The sequence below is a fragment of the Maniola hyperantus genome, chromosome Z, assembly GCF_902806685.2.
Source record: "Maniola hyperantus chromosome Z, iAphHyp1.2, whole genome shotgun sequence".
Taxonomy (NCBI): domain Eukaryota; kingdom Metazoa; phylum Arthropoda; class Insecta; order Lepidoptera; family Nymphalidae; genus Maniola; species Maniola hyperantus.
In genome coordinates, this window is record NC_048564.1 from 1,130,587 (window position 1) to 1,154,225 (window position 23,639).

At 42.6% G+C, this 23,639-nt stretch overlaps 1 protein-coding gene across 1 annotated transcript in view; it reads left to right on the forward strand.

Annotated features, from left to right (window-relative positions):
* Window positions 1-545: 545 nt before the first annotated feature.
* The window catches only part of whd (carnitine O-palmitoyltransferase whd), a 29,970-nt gene continuing 6,876 nt past the window's right edge, over window positions 546-23,639 (forward strand). The window contains exons 1-16 of the mRNA XM_069508988.1: window positions 546-907; window positions 3,016-3,175; window positions 4,562-4,698; window positions 7,243-7,351; window positions 11,021-11,188; window positions 12,816-12,937; window positions 14,000-14,198; window positions 14,961-15,160; window positions 18,004-18,182; window positions 18,728-18,861; window positions 19,615-19,640; window positions 20,573-20,635; window positions 21,426-21,604; window positions 21,724-21,929; window positions 22,172-22,370; window positions 23,235-23,395. Coding sequence (XP_069365089.1) covers window positions 3,035-3,175; window positions 4,562-4,698; window positions 7,243-7,351; window positions 11,021-11,188; window positions 12,816-12,937; window positions 14,000-14,198; window positions 14,961-15,160; window positions 18,004-18,182; window positions 18,728-18,861; window positions 19,615-19,640; window positions 20,573-20,635; window positions 21,426-21,604; window positions 21,724-21,929; window positions 22,172-22,370; window positions 23,235-23,395 — 2,223 coding nt within the window. The 5' untranslated portion in view covers window positions 546-907; window positions 3,016-3,034. The remainder of the gene's footprint in view (window positions 908-3,015; window positions 3,176-4,561; window positions 4,699-7,242; window positions 7,352-11,020; window positions 11,189-12,815; window positions 12,938-13,999; window positions 14,199-14,960; window positions 15,161-18,003; window positions 18,183-18,727; window positions 18,862-19,614; window positions 19,641-20,572; window positions 20,636-21,425; window positions 21,605-21,723; window positions 21,930-22,171; window positions 22,371-23,234; window positions 23,396-23,639) is intronic.

Sequence of the window (23,639 nt, forward strand, 5' to 3'; positions counted from 1 at the left end):
ATCGATTTCATATGCCATAAAAAGACTTCGACCTTCAACGTATTTTTTACCTGACTACGGCAAAGCCAAAAGTAAGGGTTATGAGAAGGGCCGGGGCTTCGAACTTGCAAGTCTTTCATCACAAATAGGATTGTGCACCTAATACATATGAAAACACGGTCCGATTTTCTATGTTTTTAATACTTTAAAGTATTTTAAAACCTGGTTTTAGACCCTGGTATTTTTACGTACTCTTACTTGGAAGCCCTGGTATTGAATTTAGCAAGTATGTCTCATCCCTAATATAATCACTACGTTTTTTTGCCCCACGTAATGTGGGATGATGTGGGATAAGGTACGGAAGAAGAAGATCTAAGGAGAACGTAGACAGAGTAAATAACTTCTAGAATCCAGAGCCGTAAAACCAGTTAAAAAAAGTAGGTAAATATCTGTGGAGACCTCAGACTAAGAAATGTAGGTACCTAATGTAGGCACAGCATAGGCACCGGCACAGAATATGATATACAGGCCACAGAGTACCACCTCCGACCTAAAAAAAAGGAACAGTGATCTGTGCGGACTGCGGAGTAGAAAATATGTGGAAAACTTTTATTTCTGGTCGGTGGTGGAAAATATAATACGAATGCAGGCTGCTGCGTTGTATTTTTTTCAATAATTATATTTTTATAAATCGTTTACATATATTTCCAATTTGCCATTAATTATGCGGATGAATATAAAATACCTTCATAATTAGGTAATCGGTTTCCATTAGTAATAAATATGGTGATAAAAGGTGTCGTGTAATAAATTAACCAACAAGGTACTGTTATTTCAATACTTATTTCAGTACCTATCTATCTGCATAACTGAAGACTTGCATAGGTATTCATCGAAGCTAAATCTTCACTTGGTTTTCCTAACAAAGGTAAGTAGTGATTATTAATTATTTTGCATAGATTGCTACTTTAACAATATATAATTCTTTTTTTAAATATCTACTGATGAAGTTAACTTTTAACGTGTGTCACGTTAAAGGTTCCATAGTAATATGTATCTGTTTGTAAAACTATTAATATTATGGTCGTAATCTATTGTGATATTCGTCGATTGTGATTGTTTTCTCGATATACCACAATTGCGATGATATCCACGTATGTAAAGTACCCAGCGTTCTCGGATTAGACTTTGACACCTGTTATGCATGTGTGCGTGCACAGTTGCGAATATTTAATACGTCCAGCTACGTGAATGTATTTTAGAACGATTTCTCTTAAAAAAAAAGGCAAAAAGTGCACACCTACTTTTATATTTATTTATTTATTTAAACAACTTTATAGTAAGAATACAGGATACACTTAAAAAAAGGGTGACCTTATCACCAAAGTGATCTCTTCAAGGCAAACCATAGGTACTTAAAAACTTATTTTTGGAAAAAAATCTTTTTAAAAAGCTGTGTCAAACTTGCACTTAAATTTGGGAAATCTACAAAACTAGGTTGCATGCCGCAAAGTATAACAAACAACAAACACTTATATAACAAAGTTATAACAAAGTTGGTACCTTACCAGTGGTATGCATGATCATTATCATCATCATCATCATCAACCGATAGATCATAGGTCTCTTGTAGGGACCTCCACACGCCATGGTCTTGCGCCGCCTGAATCCAGCGGCTCCCTGTGACTCGACTGATGTCGTCCGTCCACCTAGTGGGGGTCTTCCAACACTGCGTCTTCCTGTGCGAGGTCGCCTTTCCAGCACCTTGGAACCCCAGCATCTGGTTTAACGAACTATGTGCCCTGCCTTTTGCCACTTCAGCTTCGCGACCCGTTGAGCTATGTCGGTTATTCTAGTTCTCCTATGGATCTCCTCATTTCTGATTTGATCACGTAGAGAAACTCCAAGCATTTGCATTGAAATGCATATGCGTTTCCAAACCACACCTTTCTTAAAAATAAAATTTTCTATGTACTTAGATTACACCTTGGTCAATCCTCTACTTATCTGTGAAAGTCCCATCAAAATAGGTTCAGCAGTTCCGAAGATTAGGTTCAAACAGACAAAAATTTAAAAACGTGTGATTCGGTTATGTTACAGTTCAAATAACGAATTATGAGCTTAATATGAGGTAGTTGTTTTGAAATTACAGACAGACATTTTATTTATTAGTACAGATTAATTTATTCTGGTCTTTTGGCCGTCTCCTTTATAAAAAGTGTGAGTAGCCATAGTGGGCTCCCGCAATGCGAAATTATTACAAATGCGAAAGTGCGTCTGTCTGTCTGTCTGCAAGCTTTTCACTGCCCAACAGTTAAACCGATTTTGATGAAATTTGGTACACAGCTTACATCCCGGGGAAGGATATAGACTTCCTCTGTACGTATAATACGTACGTACGTACGTACGTAATTCCTCATATAAATCGTTTGAATGGATGGGCCTTTAAGGAACCCGTAGGAAGTCTTTGTTTTTCCAGGATAAAAAGTAGCCTATGCCTGTCCCTGTAATGCAAGCTACTTCTGTACCAAATATAATATGATATCAGCAACTTTGTCCAAATGGATTTAGGTTCCTTGAAAATCCAGTGAGAACTTTTTGATTTTCTGGGTCAAAAAGGAGCTTAATGTCCGTTCCTGGGACGCAAGCTACCTCTGTACCAAATTTTGTCAAAATTGGTTAAACGGATGGGCTATGAAAAACTGGCAGACAGTCACACTCTGCAATAATAATATTAATATCAGTACCCTTATTATAATTGCGAAAGTGTGTTTGTTTGTTGGTTTGTCCTTTAATCACTTCGCAACGGTGTAACGGATTGACGTGATTTTTTGCATGGGTATAGATAAAGACCTGCAGAGTGACATAGACTACTTTTTATCCTGGAAAATCAAAGAGTACCCACGGGATTTTTAAAAAACCTAATTCCACACGGACGAAGTCGCGGGCATCAGCTAGTGGATTTATATTAGCGAAGTAAAAAAGTGAAAAGAGAATGTAAATACGTAATTAGTTATTGCATTACTACAATTGCAGGTTGTGGTCGTGCGCCAAGATGGCGGAAGCGCACTCTGCGGTGGCATTCTCGTTCGCGATCACCCACGACGGATGGGATGTGAACTTTGACCGTGAGGTCCTCTACTTGGTTTGGGAGTCGGGTCTACGATCGTGGAAGAAGCGATTGGCGCGTTTTAGAGTAAGTAACTCGATTTTAGGGTTCCGTACCTCGAAAGGAAAAACGGAACCCTCATAGGATCACTTTCGTGTCTGTCTGTCAAGAAACCTAGAGGGGACATCCCGTTGACCTAGAATCATGAAGTTCGGCAGTTAGGTAGATCTTATAGCACACTTAAGGGGATAAATCCGAAAACCGTGAATTTATGTTTACATCCTGAAAAAAAAATTAAAATGTGCTCATGGACAAATATTGGCATTTGCAACTTTCAAAGTAAGATTAATATACCAAGTGGGGTATCATATGAAAGGGCTTTACCTGTACATTCTTAAACAGATTTTTATTCATTTTATGCATAATAGTTTTTAATTTATCGTGCAAAATGTCGAAAAAATACGACTGTAATACTGAACCCTCGGTGCACGAGTCTGACTCGCACTTGGTAGGTTTTTTTTAAGTCTTGAATTTAACGGGACGTGCCTTCATGCCAGTAGGCGATATGATGTGTACAGTACCTACAGATGATTGCAGCTATACACCAAGTCTCGGCAGACGGCGCATCACGAGGCCGCGAGGCCGTGGCCTACTATTGCCAGACGACGAGCTCTTATCAGTCGCGTGCTATCACGTAGGGTTGCCAAGCGTCTTGAATTTAATGGGATAGGCTGATGGGTAATGAATGAAAAATCCATATTGTGAAACATATATAACATACATAACAGACATAACATATAATATTAATTTGTGTTGTCTGGCTGCTCGCTCATCTGAATTGAACTTTCCTATCTACCAGCCGTCGACTCATCTTCTCCCCACCTTCACCTACGAAGTAGCAGTTGATTTTTTCCCCTCTTCAGGTAAAGTTCATACAAACTTTTGTATTGCCAAGCTAAAGGTTAAAATTATTTAAATATGTTTTAATAATTGACACACTAAACAAAATTTATTTATTTATTAGATAATTCTTCTACACATGACACATATAAACAAATGATGACAATATCTCACAAATATATCCCTGGTTATAATATCCTATACTTATAGGCATCGATATAAATAACAAGATATGGTCAAGCGAACAAAATTTTTTACAGTTTAGACACCAACTAAATCAGCGCCACCTCTTAGATACTAATGAACGACCGGTTTGAAATCCAGACGTCACTGAGGTTGCATTGGTGCTTATGCACCAATATGTATGCAATAATATGAGTCGGTGCCATTTTGTTTGTGCAATAACTCTGTACAAGTCAATGCTTATAGGATATTCGATTCGATATTTTTATTAAACAACTTAAAAATTGTTCGAAACTTCATTTCAGTTTCTTGGTCCTCCTGTAAAATTGAATCTTGTGCGATTACACCATTTCATTCGCCAGCTCCTCAATCGTTATCTTTGGTCCACAGAACAGCATCCATAACGGCGTGTACCCGGGCCACCTTCAGTCGCTGTACTTCCTTTGGACTGTGCTCGTGGCGGCACACTTTGCTGGGCTGAACATACCGTTCGGGCTGGTACAGAAAGCTTTGACGATACTCCCGAGGTGAGAACCTTTGCCCAATCATCATCATCATCATCAACCTATAAACGTCCACTGCTGGACATGGTCTCTTGTAGGGACTTCCACACGCCACGGTCTGGCGCCGCCTGAATCCAGCGACAACCTGCGACTCGTCTGATGTCATCCTTCCACCTTGTGTGGGGCCTGGGTCCAATACTGCGTCTTCCGCATCTCCTCATTTCTGATTTGAGTAGAGACGTAGAGAAACTCCAAGCATAGCTCTCTCCATCGCCTGCTGACTGACTCTGAGCTTTCTTATGAGGCCCATAGTTAGCGACCATGTCTCGGATATGTTATCACTGGCAACTATTCGGCCATCACTTTGCCGACTAGTGACTGATTGGCCGCAAAAAGCGGCGTAGTGGGGAAAAAAAAGGGCGACTGATCACAACTAGAGGTGTCAAATACAGGTTCATGTGTGTATCACAATATTATCACGTGTTACAGACAAATATTTAATAATTATTAACGTTACATTATTTTGTTACAAAAAAAAATTGCTTGAACCGTGAGGCGCAAGCAGAAAAATGGGTGCAATCGATTTTCGACCTTATTGACATACGTCAGAAAACAGCATTTTAGCAATCTATGAATTATACTGAGCAAGAATATGACAAAAAACAACTTTCTCATAACCGTCAATAAGGTCGAGATTTGCTTGCACCGATTTCACCATGAGGCGCAAGCAGATAAATGGGTGCAAGCGATTTCCGACCTTATTGACATAGGGAACAACATTTTAACAATCTATGAATGATACCTACTGAACAAGAATATGACAAAAAACAACTTTCTCATAACCGTCAATAAGGTCGAGAACTAGGGTATAGCTTGTATTTAACTCGATTGATTTAAATTTTAAATTTTACTCTTAATAGGTACCCAATCCATACCTTTGCGACAGGTCGAAATGGCAATCGGGGAGGGAATGCCCTGCACACCCGCACGGGCCCTGTGCTAACCCAGTGCGGGCGAGCGAGGGTGACGTGCGGGTGTGCGGGGTGTCACCCCCGCCTCATACCCCGATTGCCATCTCAACCTGTCGCGGAATACAGTACCTAGTACCTACCTATGTATGTAAAAATAAAAACAAGTAGAACGATAAAGCAATGTCAAGTAGATACCTACAATACAATAGGTAGGTAAGTTTACCTAGTTACCTATAAAAAAAACTTTTTAGTAGGTAACTACTATATTTATTATCATACATTTCTACATATTTATTATCATACGAATTATAAAATGATGATGATGATGATTTCTAAAAAGAACAATACCACTTCACGTACCTAACCTATTACCTATAATACTTAAATGTATGATAATACCTACACTTTGAAAAACATTTTCTCATACGACTTATAAAATGACGCAAGTATTTCCAAAAAGAACAAATCTACTATAATAGGTATTATTAACGCGCGACACAAATCTATCACAACACAAAAATGTACCTAATCTACATTATTTTGCCTAATCTACATTACAATTATTCGCATTAAATATTTATCGACACTCAAGTTCACAAATAAATAAAACTGCATTCAAAATTTATTACGAAACAAACAAAATGATAAAAATACTAGCCGCATACTCGTATCATCACAGTCAACATGTAACAGGCCAATACGAAAATTCGATGTAATAATTATTCACCGTCGAATCGCGACGATATTTATATTCAGCTGTACCTACCTAATATATTTTATTCTAATATCGTCGCTCGGTCGCGCCGCGCGCGGCGTATCAAAGATCTAACGCCTGAGTTATTTTTTAGGAAGGATTTTCTCAAATTTTCACTACTTATTATATATTGTATTAAATTTTGTTTTAATCTAAAAACGAATATCTTGAATACGTTTATATATTTAATAAATTTATTAGGTACATTATTTTTTGACACCTCTAATCACAACCGATCCCGTGCGGTAGAAATCCCAGTCTAAGATGGATACGGGCTAACTTGGAAAGCATGTGGTAGTTTCATTAAACCCGTACCTTTTATAGGTTTCTACTTGATATCGTACAGGAACGCTAAATCGCTTGGTGACACGGCTTTGCCGGTAGAATAGTAACTAGCCACGGCCGTAACCTACCAGACCAGAGGCAATTTAGAAAATTTTAATTCTCAAACACTCCCTGCCGGGCATTGAATCTAGGGTCGCTCACTTATAATACCACAGCGCTCATCACTGCGCCAGGGAATCCTTCAAATATTTTAATTACATATCTATAGATTTTTTTATGGTAAAAAAAAGACTTGTGCTTGATGACAATCATGTCTGCAAAACAGCAATGATGTGGTCTAGGTTGGAGCGCGCTTCCCTAGAAAATGCCTATTCACTCTTACCGTGAAGGTATTCCAGTTATACTTGGCAGGAAACATAGACGCTCGAAGGGCAATCCAACTTAGTGGTTTGTTTTGGTTTTTTTATTACAGAAAGAAAACATACAGCATAACCATAAATTAATTCACGATAATATATTGTATTATATTTATTTTTTAATTTAATTTTTTCTCTGCAGTAATTCGACGCTATGGCAAATTATAGCTTGTCTTCTGGCTGCTCTCGCGATGTGGTTGACGGTCATCTTCTTGATGCGGTATGCGCTGAAACTCCTGCTTATGTACAAGGTGGGTATCTAGCGTAGATCGACAAGGTGTAAGCTTATATAAAAATGATATTTTTATATAAAATTGTAAATGCACCCTGGTACATCAGAAATGATGATATTTTTTTTTTAACGTTGAAGCAATCCAGCTGCTTGACGTAACGGAGACAGTGAGAAGACTAAAAAGGACCAAACCTTTTGAGTTAGTGTATAGTGATTAGTGATAGTGTACAAGTGCTGAAAGAACACGTGAACAAAGTGTCATATCTCAAATCAAGAAAGACTAAGATGCGTCAGTAGACAATTTCTTAGTATATAAGATAATTTATAAGTTTAGGTTAAAATAAAATTACTTATTAGTCATACATTAGGCTAGATCGTAATATAATAGAGTAGCTAATTGGCACTCATCAATAAGGAAAAAAAATAAAAAAAATTGATAAGTTGGCTTGCTTAACAGCTTTCTGATAGTTCTAATAAGTTCAAGTGTTTTTGTCAAGTGGTTATAATAAAATAAAATAAAAATCCGGCCGAGTTTGTTGTGGGCTCTTCTCAGACCTGGGCGCGTTTGGAACCCTCGTAGCTTTCGTTTTAAGTTTGCGTAAAAATTATCACCACTATATCTTACAAATCCAACAACTAACAATCAAAAAGTGTAATTTATTATCTATTTTGAATGAATAATTGGATTTTTATTTTTTATTTTCACACTCAATCATGGTCTCGATGAGGTTTTTTTTTTTTTTTTTTTTTTTTTTTTTTTTAATACAATAAAACTTAAGGCTAGCCTTATCTAATTACTATATAAATCATGACCGCGTGGAATGGTGCCAAGAATACTGGCTGCATTTCCGCGCTGGACAGCCAGGCTGATCCGCTGCGCAAAAAATGAGCCAGCCCTTCTGTCACCAGTTGAGGCTATTAATCGCGGTGAAATGTCTCGTAAAAAATTTTTAGCACTAAGACTCCATGGCCCCAGGGTCTCCACGGCAAACGGCACAAAAATGTAACTCTCTATAAGAGAGGCATACTTGCGCCGCTTGCCGTTTTCAGCTGTTTCTGCTGCGGCTCCCGGTCTTGATGCTGTCTTCCTGATATGACACGGGGCCAATGTGTCAACGCAAGTTGCGTCCCACATTAGCGCCCGTCCCCGTTCCCAGGGAACCAGCGTCAATCCATCAGGTCTCTTGCCATCATCCCGACTAATCCCTGCCGGCTCAATGAGCGCAGGAATATTTATGGTGGCAAGAGCTCTTTTAATTGTATCGTTAAGAGAGCCATGCCTAAACAGCCTACCGGAGCTCCTTTGGCAAGAGAGTCCGTGGATTCCAAATTTATCAACCTCTTTTCCACACGGACATCTGTGCTGATGGCACAGTGGTGTTCCCAATCTGAGACCTAGAGCCACACGAAAACTTTCGTTATCTAAAAGTGTGCCGAGATTTTTTGATGGCAAGGCATGCAGCCAATACCCAGATTCCTTTTCGGATAATGCTAGAAGCCTGGCACGATCTCTGTCACTTGTAAGATTTTGAACCAAATTCGTATGTGTCAGTTGAACCAATGGCAAATCCCAAAGTTTTTGTGTAGTACGTTCCTTCGGGATGTCGACATTGGGACATCTGACCTTCCAACTCTCTAGGGCCTCTGCGGCATAGGTCAATGATGAATTGGATTTGAGAATTTGAGAGCTAAGCTCTTTTATACTATGCACAGAGGACAGAAAAGCCGGAAGAGCTACACTGGAAATTTTCCTCACGCCGATGCCACCGTACTTGACCGGTAAAGTTGCTTGGTTCCAGGAGTGCTCATCAAAAGTTAAATTTAGAATTTGTTCTAGTGTACTTTTAAGGGTGGCATCCATGTTATCGAGTAGTCCATGAAATTTCCAAATTGGGCTCGCGCGGAGAATGTAAATTAATTTAGGTACAAAAAGGCAATATTTTAGGATCGAAAATGCAATGTGAGAATTTAGAGTGCCCAATTTGTCGGTATTAGCCGAAAATGTTCTGACTTTTTGATCCAAGAGTGGTTGTATGGATTCATTATAAAGAGGAGCACCGAGAAGGCAAAGTGAACGTTTATCAAGTATTTTAATATTAGGTGAAATTTCATTGAATAATTCAGAGGCCAATAGAATTCTTTCTTGCGACAGTTTTTCTGTAAAAAACAATTCGCATTTCGAAAAATTAAGTTCTAAACCAATTTTCCCAAACTGTTGCTTAATATGATTAAGATCTTTTAGAACGTCATCCACGTTGCCCCCAATGGTTCCATCATCAAGATACCATATGTTAAATTTAGATGTTAAATTTGAGATATGGTTATGGATCCCTAAGCTGAACAGGGCCGGACCTAAAGGATCCCCCTGCTGAACGCCTACAGAAGACTTAATATCGCTATCTCCAAAGAATAATTTAGAAGCAGAGCTGTAACATTGCCAAACATATGGGTAAATTTCAGGAAGTTGCGTTGAGACTTCTGTCAGCAAAGTTGCCCTGTCCAAAGAATTAAAAGCATTCTTTACATCTACTTTCAGCAGTACCTCAACCTCGCCATTCGTTAAGAAAGTACGAGCCGAATGAACTGCTGCTTCACAACCTCCTTTACTGCCGAATCCAACTTGAATAGGTTGGAATTTATCCTTTAGGGTAGAGACTATGTGACTACACGCTAATTTTGACGCCAAACGGCGAAAAGTACAGCCAACAGCGATGGGACGGATGCCACCATCTTTCTTATTGAAAGCACAAAGCCTCGCGCCATAAAGGAATGGTAGAAAGGATGAATTTACCTCGCCAGATAACATGAAATTACATAGTCTGGTAATGTCGCTCAGTAGCGCCTTGCCGGCGTCCCCAGCAGTAACTCCCACAAGATCCTTAAGATGTTGTGGCGTTATGCCGTCCATGCCACCAGCAGAGCCACTAGAAAACGACATTATCGCAGCGTAAGTTTCTTCATCCTTTATCTGTAAATAAGAAGTGTTAGAAGGTGGATCTGGCAGCACAGAATCGGTATTTGGTAAGGGATGCTTGTCACGTAAGGCTTCCAGCGTTATATCATTGAATGGAGCCAGTGTATCACTAGAAAACAAAATGCGGGCGGCGTTTTTAAGATCCCCATCCATAACCTTGTTTTCCACAATTTTCTTCAAATTGTAATTTTGTGTTCGAAATGAGCAGTCAGGGATTGGAAAAACGCGATCAGCCAAACTATTTTGAATTATATATTAGCCAAACTATATGAGGTTTTAGATTTAATTTAATTTATTTTAATTTTAGTTTTAGTTTAATGTAGAAGAAATTGCGAAAAGAGTTATCGAGTCAACCGGGGACCCGAGAGCTGGCAGCTACCTTGGTCAAAGAATTAGTTTGGCCATCCAAAGGGGTAATGCTGCCAGCATCTTGGGTACAATGCCTCGCTGCGGTGGTCTCGATGAGGTTTTAGATTTAATTTAATTTATTTTAGTTTTAATTTAATGTTGTTTTTTTTAGATTTAAGTTTATTAATAGTTTATTTAAATAAAATAATTATTGCTGTTTGTCATAATACCTACACGTTTAATGTTGTTTTTTTATTAAATTTAGATATTAAAAAAAATCTTTGTATACCGTTGGCTTCCTATTAAATAAATAAATCCCGAGAGTATAATTAGCTGGAGGATTCGTTAACGTGTTTATATTTGCAGGGTTGGATGTACGAATCCCGCGCGCCCGGCTCGCGGATATCTATGAAGACGATGCTATGGGCCAGCGTCGTCAAGGTGCTCTCGGGCTGGAACAAGCCGCGTCTCTACAGCTTCCAGGGCTCCCTGCCTCGGCTTCCGTTGCCTGCCGTCTCTGACACCATGCGACGCGTGAGTTCAAACTTGAAACCGACTGCTCAAACCTGTGATTCACCTACAAACCCAACCCCTTTTTTTTTTTTTTTTTTTCGCTGGGAAATGCTTTTACGCATCTTCCCCGGAAGAAACGCAGCTAAACCACGTTTCTTCCGGGGAGGTATGTGGGACTCACTGTAACCCAGAATACCCACTAAAACCCAGCGGACCCGTCAGCGCCATGATGAGGCGGCACAGGAACGCAGTTTGCATACTACTATGCCGTCTCAGCGGTACAGATACCTCACAGGGCTTCCCTACAGGATGCCCCTGCCTTCCTCCTCGGGTTTACGGCCCGAGGTAGTGAGCACATCGGCGCCTCCTTTGCCCTTGGCGTTTACGGCGTATGGGATGAGCGTTGGGATCCAGCTCTCTTTCTCGTTCAGCCGCCTCCTTTAATGCGAGCACTTGCTCGCAGAAAGACACTACTGCCGTCCAACAAGTCTCGCTTGTGATCATTGCGCTTATCACGCTTGGGAGCGATAGATCACTGCCCAAGGTGAACGACAATAGATGCCTCTGCGGCGCCCAGGCTGCGCATTCCATCAGGGTGTGCTGTGCCGTATCGGATGGAGCACCGCATTCGTGACAGGCTGGGGTCACTTCCCGCCTCGCAATCTGGTGCAGGTACTTACCGAAACAGCCATGTCCTGTAAGCACCTGCACCAGACAAACCCAACCCCTCCATTTAAAGAACCGGCGGGGTAATTACTTAAAACGTTGCAGTAGCGACAGCAACGCGACAGCAGTAGCAATGCGATAGTTCATATGCTGTCTCTCTTCTTCTTCTTCTTATTTTGCTTCGTGGCTATTGCTGTCTCTCTCTAGCCGGACGTTTGACAGCAATGATCGCGAGATTAACGCATGTCGCAAGCCGGTCGCGAGATACGTTATCATCCCGCCGGTCAAGTGCGAGCGCGGGTTACGTACGGGTGTGCAGGGCGTCCCCCCACCTCATAGCCCGATTGCCATCTCAACCTGTCGTTCACGTTGTCTCACTTCGCCATTTTGGCACTATTACCATGTCACTGAGGCTATGATAGCCTAGTTAGGACGTCCGCCTTCTAGTCGGAGGTCGGGGGTTCGATCCCGGGTACGCACCTCTAACTTTACAGAGTTAGGTGCGTTTTTAGAAATTAAATATCTCTAGCTTTAACGGTGAAGGAAAACATCGTGAGGAAACCTGCATGCCTGAGAGTTCTCCATAATGTTCTTAAACGTGTGTGAAGTCTACCAATCCGCACATGGCCTGCGTGGTAGACTATGGCCAAAACCCTTATAACTCTGAGAGGAGACCCATGCTCTATAGTGTTAGCTTATTGAAGTGAGTTTAATGAATTGGGCAATATTTGACTCATCCGATGTCACGCGATCTGTGGCGGGGAGCCATCTTGAATCGATTTGTATAAATACCAGTGTTTGAAGGTTTTTAAGCAGTCTCGTAATAACATAAAATTAGTTAAATTTAACCTGCTTTTCTGACTATTGCTTTTAATAGTGAGCCGGCGATGGGTTGATCATGATGATGATGATTGTGTAATAAAGATTTTAATATAATTCTTATTACTAGGTCATCAATAACTAATTGATTGTAAATTTGCAGTACCTATTGAGCGTACGCCCGTTATTGGATGACGAGAACTACAGGCGGGTTGAAGGACTGGCTAAGGAGTTCGAAGAAACCATAGCTGTCAAGTTACAGCGATACTTGGTCCTCAAGTCATGGTAAAATATACATTATATATAAAATATCAATGATGAATACAGACACACATACACACACACATACATATGTTGTGAATCACCTACTAGGTATTTTTACTAGTTAATTGACTTTTTTTTTATTTTTTTATTTGTTTTTTGCAATCAACAGCGATATATACAATGTAATTTTACATAATAACAGACTAAAAATAAGGCCAAATAGGATTACAATTTTTTACAGATTACTTAAATAGATATTAAATATAAATTTATAACAGTACGTTTGATAATTTAAACAAGCTTTACAATAATATAATAATATGAAAATATAAAAGTCAATTAACTAGTAAAAATACCTAGTAGGTGATTCACAACATATGTATGTGTGTTTATATTTTCATATTATTATATTATTGTAAAGCTTGTTTAAATTATCAAACGTACTGTTATAAATTTATAATTAATATCTATTTAAGTAATCTGTAAAAAATTGTAATCCTATTTGGCCTTATTTTTAGTCTGTTATTATGTAAAATTATATTGTATGTATCGCTGTTGATTGCAAATAAACGAATAATAATAAAAAAATATCCATATATTTGCTTGGAAGTCATTAAACTATAAAAAAAACTCTAAATCTTGACAGAAAAGATTATAGGGCCGGGCTCCAGTATTGGTTCCGGGACCCTGCCATATAATATACATTTATTTATTTTATTTTTTATTTTATTTTTTACATCTTATTAGAACGGCAGTGCCACTTACACTAACTAGATAATTAATAATAAATTTAAATACAAATAAAGGTACAAGAAAAAAGACATAAAATACAAAACGATAAAAAATCAAAGGATTTTGAATATGTACGCTGAGAACATTGAATGACATATTCATGTAATGCTCTCAGCGTACTTCAGTTACTCCCGAACCAGTATTATAGACCCATCATTAAATGGGTCCCATTGAGCATTATTGTCCAAAAGCGCGTTGAATGATGCTAATGAACGGGGTATAGGTGACATAGATCTAGCAACAGTGCGATGATGTATGTATGTATGTATATTTTCACGATCACCCTCACAGGTGGTCAAGCAACTACGTATCAGATTGGTGGGAGGAGTACGTGTATCTACGCGGCCGGTCGCCGCTGATGGTCAACTCCAACTTCTACGGCACCGACACCCTGCTGCGACCGACGCGCGTGCAAGCCGCCCGTGCGGCCACCATCATACACTTCTGTCTGCGCTTCAGGAGACTCATCGAGAGGCAGGAATTGGAGCCGGTGAGTCCTACCTTTCCATACACTCCTCTCAAAGTTACGCTTCTTAAGAACTTCTCCGTACAAAGGTATTTACGTCTATTTATTTTCAATTTATTTATTATTAAATCGGACAACAATTGATCCATTATGTGTTAGTAACAATAAATACTTAATAACTATGTTAATACTTAAACACTAAGGAGTTAGTAACAAAATACTTAATCACTATGTTAGTACTTAATAACTAAAAGGGATTTAATCCTCTGCACGAGTTTCCCCATCAGAGGACTATCCATTTTGTCCGCTATCATGCGCAGGATCCCGTTGCTGCTTCCTCGGACTCTGGACAATAGTGATGCTGTTTTCTTGCGCCAGATGGCATCGAAGCCATCTGTCCGCGCCTCAGCAAACATAGCTGATGCACTACAGAACCGAGGTTGCCGCAACAAAATCCTGAACGCATTATTATATTGGACTCGCAGCGCATGTCTATGATCAACCTGCTTCCCTCGGGAGTTGCTCTAAAATCCCACGTTACGCTTGCGATTTATCCCGGCGTCCGTACCATTGGATTACTCCATGTTGAATAATCTACTACTAGATGATGCCGGGATTATTTTTCCGGGATAAAAAGTAGCCTATGTCCTTCCCCGGGATGCAAGCTATCTCTGTACCAAATTTCGTTAAAATCGGTTGAACGATTGAGCCGTGAATAGGTAGCAGACAGACAGACACTTTCGCATTTATAATATTAAGTAAGGATTTACATATAATTTGTCACAGATAATGCTGCAAGGCATGGTGCCGCTGTGCTCGTGGCAGTATGAGCGGCTGTTCAACACCGCGCGCGTGCCCGGCGTGGAGCGCGACCGCATCGTGCACTACCAGGACTCGACGCACGTGTCGGTGCACTGCCGCGGCAAGTACTACAAGCTGGTGGTGTACTCGCGCGGCCGTCTGCTGAGTCCCGCGGAGATACAGAGGTGAGGCCTTCCCCGCGATACGCGCCTGCTCAACACGGCGCGCGTGCCCGGCGTGGAGCGCGACCGCATCGTGCACTACCAGGACTCGACGCACGTGTCGGTGCACTGCCGCGGCAAGTACTACAAGCTGGTGGTGTACTCGCGCGGCCGTCTGCTGAGTCCCGCGGAGATACAGAGGTGAGGCCTTCCCCGCGATACGCGCCTGCTCAACACGGCGCGCGTGCCCGGCGTGGAGCGCGACCGCATCGTGCACTACCAGGACTCGACGCACGTGTCGGTGCACTGCCGCGGCAAGTGCTACAAGCTGGTGGTGTACTCGCGCGGCCGTCTGCTGAGTCCCGCGGAGATACAGAGGTGAGGCCTTCCCCGCGATACGCGCCTGTTCAACACGGCGCGCGTGCCCGGCGTGGAGCGCGACCGCATCGTGCACTACCAGGACTCGACGCACGTGTCGGTGCACTGCCGCGGCAAGTACTACAAGCTGGTGGTGTACTCGCGCGGCCGTCTGCTGAGTCCCGCGGAGATACAGAGGTGAGGCCTTCCCCGCGATACGCGCCTGCTCAACACCGCGCGCGTGCCCGGCGTGGAGCGCGACCGCATCGTGCACTACCAGGACTCGACGCACGTGTCGGTGCACTGCCGCGGCAAGTACTACAAGCTGGTGGTGTACTCGCGCGGCCGTCTGCTGAGTCCCGCGGAGATACAGAGGTGAGGCCTTCCCCGCGATACGCGCCTGCTCAACACGGCGCGCGTGCCCGGCGTGGAGCGCGACCGCATCGTGCACTACCAGGACTCGACGCACGTGTCGGTGCACTGCCGCGGCAAGTACTACAAGCTGGTGGTGTACTCGCGCGGCCGTCTGCTGAGTCCCGCGGAGATACAGAGGTGAGGCCTTCCCCGCGATACGCGCCTGCTCAACACGGCGCGCGTGCCCGGCGTGGAGCGCGACCGCATCGTGCACTACCAGGACTCGACGCACGTGTCGGTGCACTGCCGCGGCAAGTACTACAAGCTGGTGGTGTACTCGCGCGGCCGTCTGCTGAGTCCCGCGGAGATACAGAGGTGAGGCCTTCCCCGCGATACGCGCCTGCTCAACACGGCGCGCGTGCCCGGCGTGGAGCGCGACCGCATCGTGCACTACCAGGACTCGACGCACGTGTCGGTGCACTGCCGCGGCAAGTACTACAAGCTGGTGGTGTACTCGCGCGGCCGTCTGCTGAGTCCCGCGGAGATACAGAGGTGAGGCCTTCCCCGCGATACGCGCCTGCTCAACACGGCGCGCGTGCCCGGCGTGGAGCGCGACCGCATCGTGCACTACCAGGACTCGACGCACGTGTCGGTGCACTGCCGCGGCAAGTACTACAAGCTGGTGGTGTACTCGCGCGGCCGTCTGCTGAGTCCCGCGGAGATACAGAGGTGAGGCCTTCCCCGCGATACGCGCCTGCTCAACACGGCGCGCGTGCCCGGCGTGGAGCGCGACCGCATCGTGCACTACCAGGACTCGACGCACGTGTCGGTGCACTGCCGCGGCAAGTACTACAAGCTGGTGGTGTACTCGCGCGGCCGTCTGCTGAGTCCCGCGGAGATACAGAGGTGAGGCCTTCCCCGCGATACGCGCCTGCTCAACACGGCGCGCGTGCCCGACGTACACTACCAGGATATAACCGAATAGCAAGAATAGCAGTTACCGACCTAGTTTTGTTTATAAACCACTAGGGAGGTACTCGTCTTCGCCTAGTCCTTCCAATGTTACTCGGCCGGCGATTGCTTTATTTCCGGGGTTTCATGCGGGGTGATTACGTAAAACGTTACAGTAGCAACAGCAACGCGACAGCAGTAGCAATGCGACAGTTCATTTGCTGTCTCTCTTCTTCTTATTTTGCTTTGTGGCTATTGCTGTATCTCTCTAGCCGGACGTTTGACAGCAATGATCGCGAGATTTATGCCTGTCGCGAGATACGTAATCATCAGACAAAACTAGTAGTATACTATGCGTTAGCAGATTCAGTAATTAGTTATGGCTTGAGTATTTATGGCAGAACATTTAGTACCTATCTCACAGAAATTAAAAAAATACAAATTAGACTATTAAAACATATTTTAGGAAAAAAAGAGAAGAAAAATACAAAGGGCAATATGACAATGTTTTTAAAGACTTGAAAATTTTACCTGTTAACAGGAAAGTAGAATACTTAATAGTAAAAAATAATTTTTTCTCAACAAATTTTAAAAAAAAGGTTAAAATGAGGGATAATGTTAGGAAAAATAGGAAGGTGAGATTTGTAGAGCCAAAAATGTATAACTACTACGGTAGAAGAATAAGCGCATATTTAGTTCCTAAAATATTTAATGCAATCGGTTGGGCTGGGGAGGATATCGATAGGCTCAGTGAGGGAGTCCTTAAGAAGAGGTTAAAGAAACACTTACTTAGGGACTCTCTAACTGACTATCATGCTTCTTAATTATTTATTTGTATTTTTGTGTTTTCTTTGGTTATTTATTAGTAAGTTGTTAGAATACTCAATTGTGTTAGTTTATCTTTTAGTGAAGTAGGTAGGTTTAAATTTGTATGTAGTACAGTTTTTATTATAAGAATAGATATAGGTGTATGAATAGCGTTAAGGAAATATAGTAGTAAGTTATGTACTTAGTATTAAGAGCGCCACCTCGCCAACAAACTGGCCCACCAGTTTGGCGAGATAGATATGTAGGAAACTTTGTAAAATTATTATGAATAAATTAAAAAAAAAAAAAAAAAAAAATCCCGCGGGACAGTAATGTACCATTGCCTGATACGAGGAGTCGCTTCGATCGTTGTAGTAAGGAATGTGCGCGTTCCACAGTCAGCTACAACAGATCCTGGGCGACGAGTCTGCTGCCGCGCCGGCGGAGGCGAGGATCGCGGCGCTGACGGCGGGCGAGCGGTCGCACTGGGCGCACGCGCGGCAGACGCTCTTCCAGCGCGGACACAACCGCACGTCGCTGCACTGCATCGAGCGCGCCGCGTTCCACGTCTCGCTAGGTAACAACACACCACACTAAACTATACCGTGTCGTTGTACATACTATATTTTTAATCTGTGGTGTGGTTATTTTCATTCTAGCTGCCCCGGCGAACTCGTACCGCCTAACAGTTGATTCAAATTTTTAAATTTTTCTCTCCATAAGAACTATCCCCGTACATCAAGGAATCTATATATATAAAAGGTATAGGTGACTGACTGACTGACTGACTGACTGATCTATCAACGCACAGCTCAAACTACTGGACGGATCGGGCTTGCATGCAGATAGCTATTATGACGTAGGCGTCCGCTAAGAAAGGATTTTGGAAAATTCAACCCCTAAGGGGGTGAAATAGGGGTTTGAAATTTGTGTAGTCCACGCGGACGAAGTCGCGAGCATAAGCTAGTATTATATAAAAAGAATTAGCGAAATCGGTTCAAGCAACACATTTAGCGATTCATTTCTATTATTATTATTTTATATTTAGAAAGAAAATATATTTTCAAAGCCCATTCTTTATCCAAGTATAGTAGAAAGGGTGTAACGAGTCCGTTTGCACAGATGACTCGGAGTACGGGTTCGACGAGCACGACGTGTCGCGGCTCGACAACTACGGCCGCGTGCTGCTGCACGGCAAAGGCTACGACCGCTGGTTCGACAAATCCTTCAACCTCTGCTTCAGCACCGACGGTTCTGTGAGTACCTATCTTTTTTTAGTCCACTACTGGACATCCGCACTCCACGGTCTCACGGTCTCCATGATCTCCGCCGCCATCTAGCGGCTCGTCTGATAAAAATAAAATAAAATATAAACTTTTATCTATTTATTTATTTTAAAAACTTTTTTATTCAAATAAACTTTTACAAGTACTTTCGAACAGTCGGATGCATCTACCACTGGTTCGGAATGCCTTTCCTACCGAGAAGAACCAGCAAGAAACTCGGCGGTTGCTCTTTTCGAATATTTGGTATAGGTGGTATATTGACGTCCGTCCACCTAGTGTGAGTCCTCCAATGCTGCGCTTTCCGGTGCAAGATTGTCATTCCAGCACCTTAGGACCCCATGCCTAACCCCATAACGTTGCAACCTAAAAGCATTTCGACTCTTGGTTGTTTTCGATAATATGAAAGTTAGTTATAATAACCATTGGTAAAGCTCTCCGGAGCACTATTTCATAAACCAACTATGAAATGATATATTTAAATATATAAAAGGAAAAGGTGACTGACTGATCTATCAACGCACAGCTCAAACTACTGGACGGATCAGGCTGAAATTTGGCATGCAGATAGCTATTATGACGTAGGCATCCGCTAAGAAAGGATTTTTGAAAATTCAACCCCTAAGGGGGTGAAATAGGGGTTTGAAATTTGTGTAGTCCACGCGGACAAAGTCGCGAGCATAAGCTAGTAACTAAATATGTAATATATAAATAATATTGTTTCAGGTTGGCTTCAACACTGAACACACATGGTAAGTAACTGCACAAAATATTTAAATAACACCTATACTAATATACTAATAATATTATAAATAAGAAAAGTTTTTTTTAATATCACCGGTAATCCTCCGATTTGTGTAAGAATTCTTGTCCAAATCTACAGTGCAAAGCACTGATATGTCCAGATATACAACTAGCGTGGCCCTCTCAGTCCCTCTCGCTCAAGCAGAGGTACTTGTGAAATATTACTATTGAATATTATCTAAATATATAAAAGGAAAAGGTGACTGACTGACTGACTGACTGACTGACTGACTGACTGACTGACTGACTGACTGACTGACTGACTGATCTATCAACGCACAGCTCAAACTACTGGACGGATCGGGCTGAAATTTGGCATGCAGGTAGCTATTGTGACGTAGGCATCCGCTAAGAAAGGATTTTTGAAAATTCAACCCCTAATAGAGTGAAATAGGGGGTCAAAATTTGTGTAGTCCACGCGGACGAAGTCGCGAGCATAAGCTAGTTCCTTATATGTAATTTAATATGTAATATCCAATAAATTTAATTTTATTTAATTTAATTTAATTTAATTTTATTTTATTTAATTTAATTTAATTTAATTATTCCGTCTATTTTACGTTCGCTTCAGCTATTGTAGCCTAGTATACTGCAACTCACCATTGCATAATAACTTCGAAAACAACAAAACGAATCAATTTATTTATTTACAATACTTGAGTCAACATAACCTCACTTCACGTTGTTTGCCAAAAAATCACGTACAAATACATTTTGGCAAACAAAAAAAAGTGGCCACGGTGATAAGGACAAAACATAATCATTTTGTCACGTTCTAATAAGAGCTTAAATGCATTTAGCTATCTCGCTCTAACAGTAAGTGTCACAATATGGCTACTTCTAATAGTCCTTGTTCTGAGGTGCAAAGTTTTGGTTACAGGGCAGACGCACCAGTCATGGGCCATCTTTGGGAATATGTCATCTGGTCTGAGCTAGAGTACGGGTAAGTTTTCTGCCATTTAATCTACATAAATCTATCTCCCATAACTCAGAAACTAAAAGTTACACAATTACAATTTTGCATTTTAATCTTTCAGTAGTGTTTACAGTACTACCACTTTTATAATAATAAAAAAAAAAAAAAAAAACTTAGCCTGATGTACCTGCGCAGAAATCTTATTTTTGAATGGCGGGAAAAATATCTCAGACAATCAATTATAACACGCGTCCCTAATGGTTGTTGCCTAAAGCGAGGCATCTCCCGGGCGAGGGAATCGCAACGAATTCAACCAACTATCGTCGTCGATAATACCGCCCTGTGGAGATTGGCCTATAAGAGTTGTATCGAATTTGGCGCAACGGCGAGATTATCGCAGCGACTCTCTTGTGGGTGGAGACGGCGCCTACGCGATGTTTTGTACGCGCGAATTATGAGCGAGATAACACGAGTCTCTGTTCCTGTGTTTAAAATTTTATCGTCAAACAATAGGGTCTGCATTTCATTGGTGTACAGTTGGTTTTAGTCTGCATTAGTTGCGCTTTTCTGCATAAAGTGTTTTTGCCAATGCGACTTGTAAAAGTGGTAGTACAGTACGTGACGTACGCGTGGGATAGCGTACGGTTATCTTCCCACGCCGATCTAGACTTGGCAGATCGACATCGCGAAAGACACGTAAGATTGCGTTGCGTATAATTAATTGTGTAAACAGTAAAATCAGGTGTCTAGATGCATTTGTCGCGTACGTAAGCTCAGTCTGTCTCTACCTTAAGAGTTGCACCGTTCTGTCGTTCAGGTACGACGAAAGTGGAAACGCGCGTGGTGTGGTTGCAGCACCGCCGCCACCCCCTGTACGGCTAACTTGGGAGCTCACGGAGCCCTTGGTGACGGCGGTGGACACTTCGTACCGGGTCGCGGACTCGTTGCTCAAGGACCTGGATCTGCGCATACTCATGTTTACCGCTTACGGGAAAGGTACCGTACCAGCTCTTAATGGACTAACCTTTGTTATTTTATACAAGCTGAAAGTTTCTATGCACATTGTCATATCTGAAGGGCATGGTCACAACACCAAACACAATATTTTTTGCCAGGTTTCATGAAAAGCTGCCACATATCGCCAGACGCGTTCATCCAAATGATCCTGCAGTTGTCGTACTTCCGCGCGGCGGGGCGGTTCTGCCTCACGTACGAGGCGTCCATGACGAGGCTGTACCGCGAGGGCCGCACTGAGACCGTGCGCTCCTGCACGCTGGAGAGCTGCGCCTGGGTCAAAGTCATGCAGGATCCCACTGCGACGGTGAGTGACGCGATCTTAACGCCCATATGCAAATGATCCTGCAGTTGTCGTACTTCCGCGCGGCGGGGCGGTTCTGCCTCACGTACGAGGCTTCCATGACGACGCTGTACCGCGAGGGCCACACTGAGACCGTGCGCTCCTGCGTGCTGGAGATCTGCGCCTGGGTCGACTGACCCTTTTGATTACGCCTCATTGTATTTTACTCGGTTCTAGGCTCTAAATAGCGACTATACTCCCTTCAGGTGGAGGAGCGCGTGAAGCGCTTGCGAGTGGCGGCGGCGCGTCACCAACTGGGCTACCAGGACGCCATGGCCGGCAGAGGCATCGACCGCCACCTGTTCTGCCTCTACGTGGTATCCAAGTACCTCGAGCTGGACTCCCCGTTCCTGCAGGAGGTGTTCAACGAGCCCTGGCGACTGTCCACCAGCCAGACACCACATGGTAAGCCAAAATGAAGATATATACGTATTTCAGGGTTTTTAGGAATTCTACCCTCAAGGAGTTAACCTCCTTTTGAGGATAAAAGTTTCATCCCCTAAAGGGGGTTAACCCCAGATTCTCATACAGAGTCACACCCAATCGTGCAATATTGTGACTCGTTGGGCATCCAGCAAAATTTTTCTCCCATCACACCCACAGTTACAGTGTGACTTACGCCACGTTGCATGGTTTAGGTTGCAACTAGTAACAATATATCTATGTATACCTACGTCTTCTGGGTTCGCGCTACTAGATGGCATTAACAGTGGCTTCAGTAGTAAGTGAACATACATATCGCTGGCAGCAAGTGAACCATAGCCTAGCAATCAAGGCGTCGGGCGCGAACCCAGAAAACGTAGGTTAGAATCCTGTCGGTCCGCAATTTTTGATAAATATTTAAAACTGGAAGCTGTCCGCGACTTGGTCCGCGTGGATTTAGGTTTTTTAAATCCCGTGGGAACTCTTTAATTTTCCGCAATAAAAAGTAGCCTATGTCTTTCCCCTGGATATAAGGTAATTCTGTACCAAATTTCATCTAAATCGGTTGAACGGTCGGTTGAAAAGTGTGTGTCTGTCTTTCTGTCTGCTGACAGAAATTTTCATTTATTGCATTTCCATAAACTACATCATATTAAGTATGTACAAAGTATTATGGATACCCAGTTTGGGTGTCGCATTTGTAATACTAGTATGGATTACTTAGAAATTTCCTTGAAGTGTAGGTATATACACGATAAAGAATAGTTCCATAACTGTCGTGAACTACTGTGGTACTAGCACTTTTGTAAGATACGCCGTCTTACCTCCTCAACGTCCTCGTGTCAGGTCAAACAAGCCTCCTGGACCTCAAGAAGTACCCCAAGTGCGTGAGCGCGGGCGGCGGGTTCGGGCCCGTGGCGGACGACGGCTACGGCGTGTCGTACATCATCGCGGGCGAGGACACTCTGTTCTTCCACGTCTCCAGCAAACTCAACTGCCCCGTAACGGTACGTCGCTTATCATTTTTAGGGTTCCGTACCTCAAAAGGAAAAACGGAACCCTTATAGGATCACGTTGTTGTCTGTCTGTCTGTCAGTCAAGAAACCTACAGGGTACTTCCCGCTGACCTAGAATCATGGGCAGGTAGGTAGATCTTATAGCTGACATTTGGGGATAAATCTGAAAACCGTGAATTTAGGGTAAAAAAATTAAATTCTGGTCTTGAACTAATAATTAGTATTTTCGACTTTC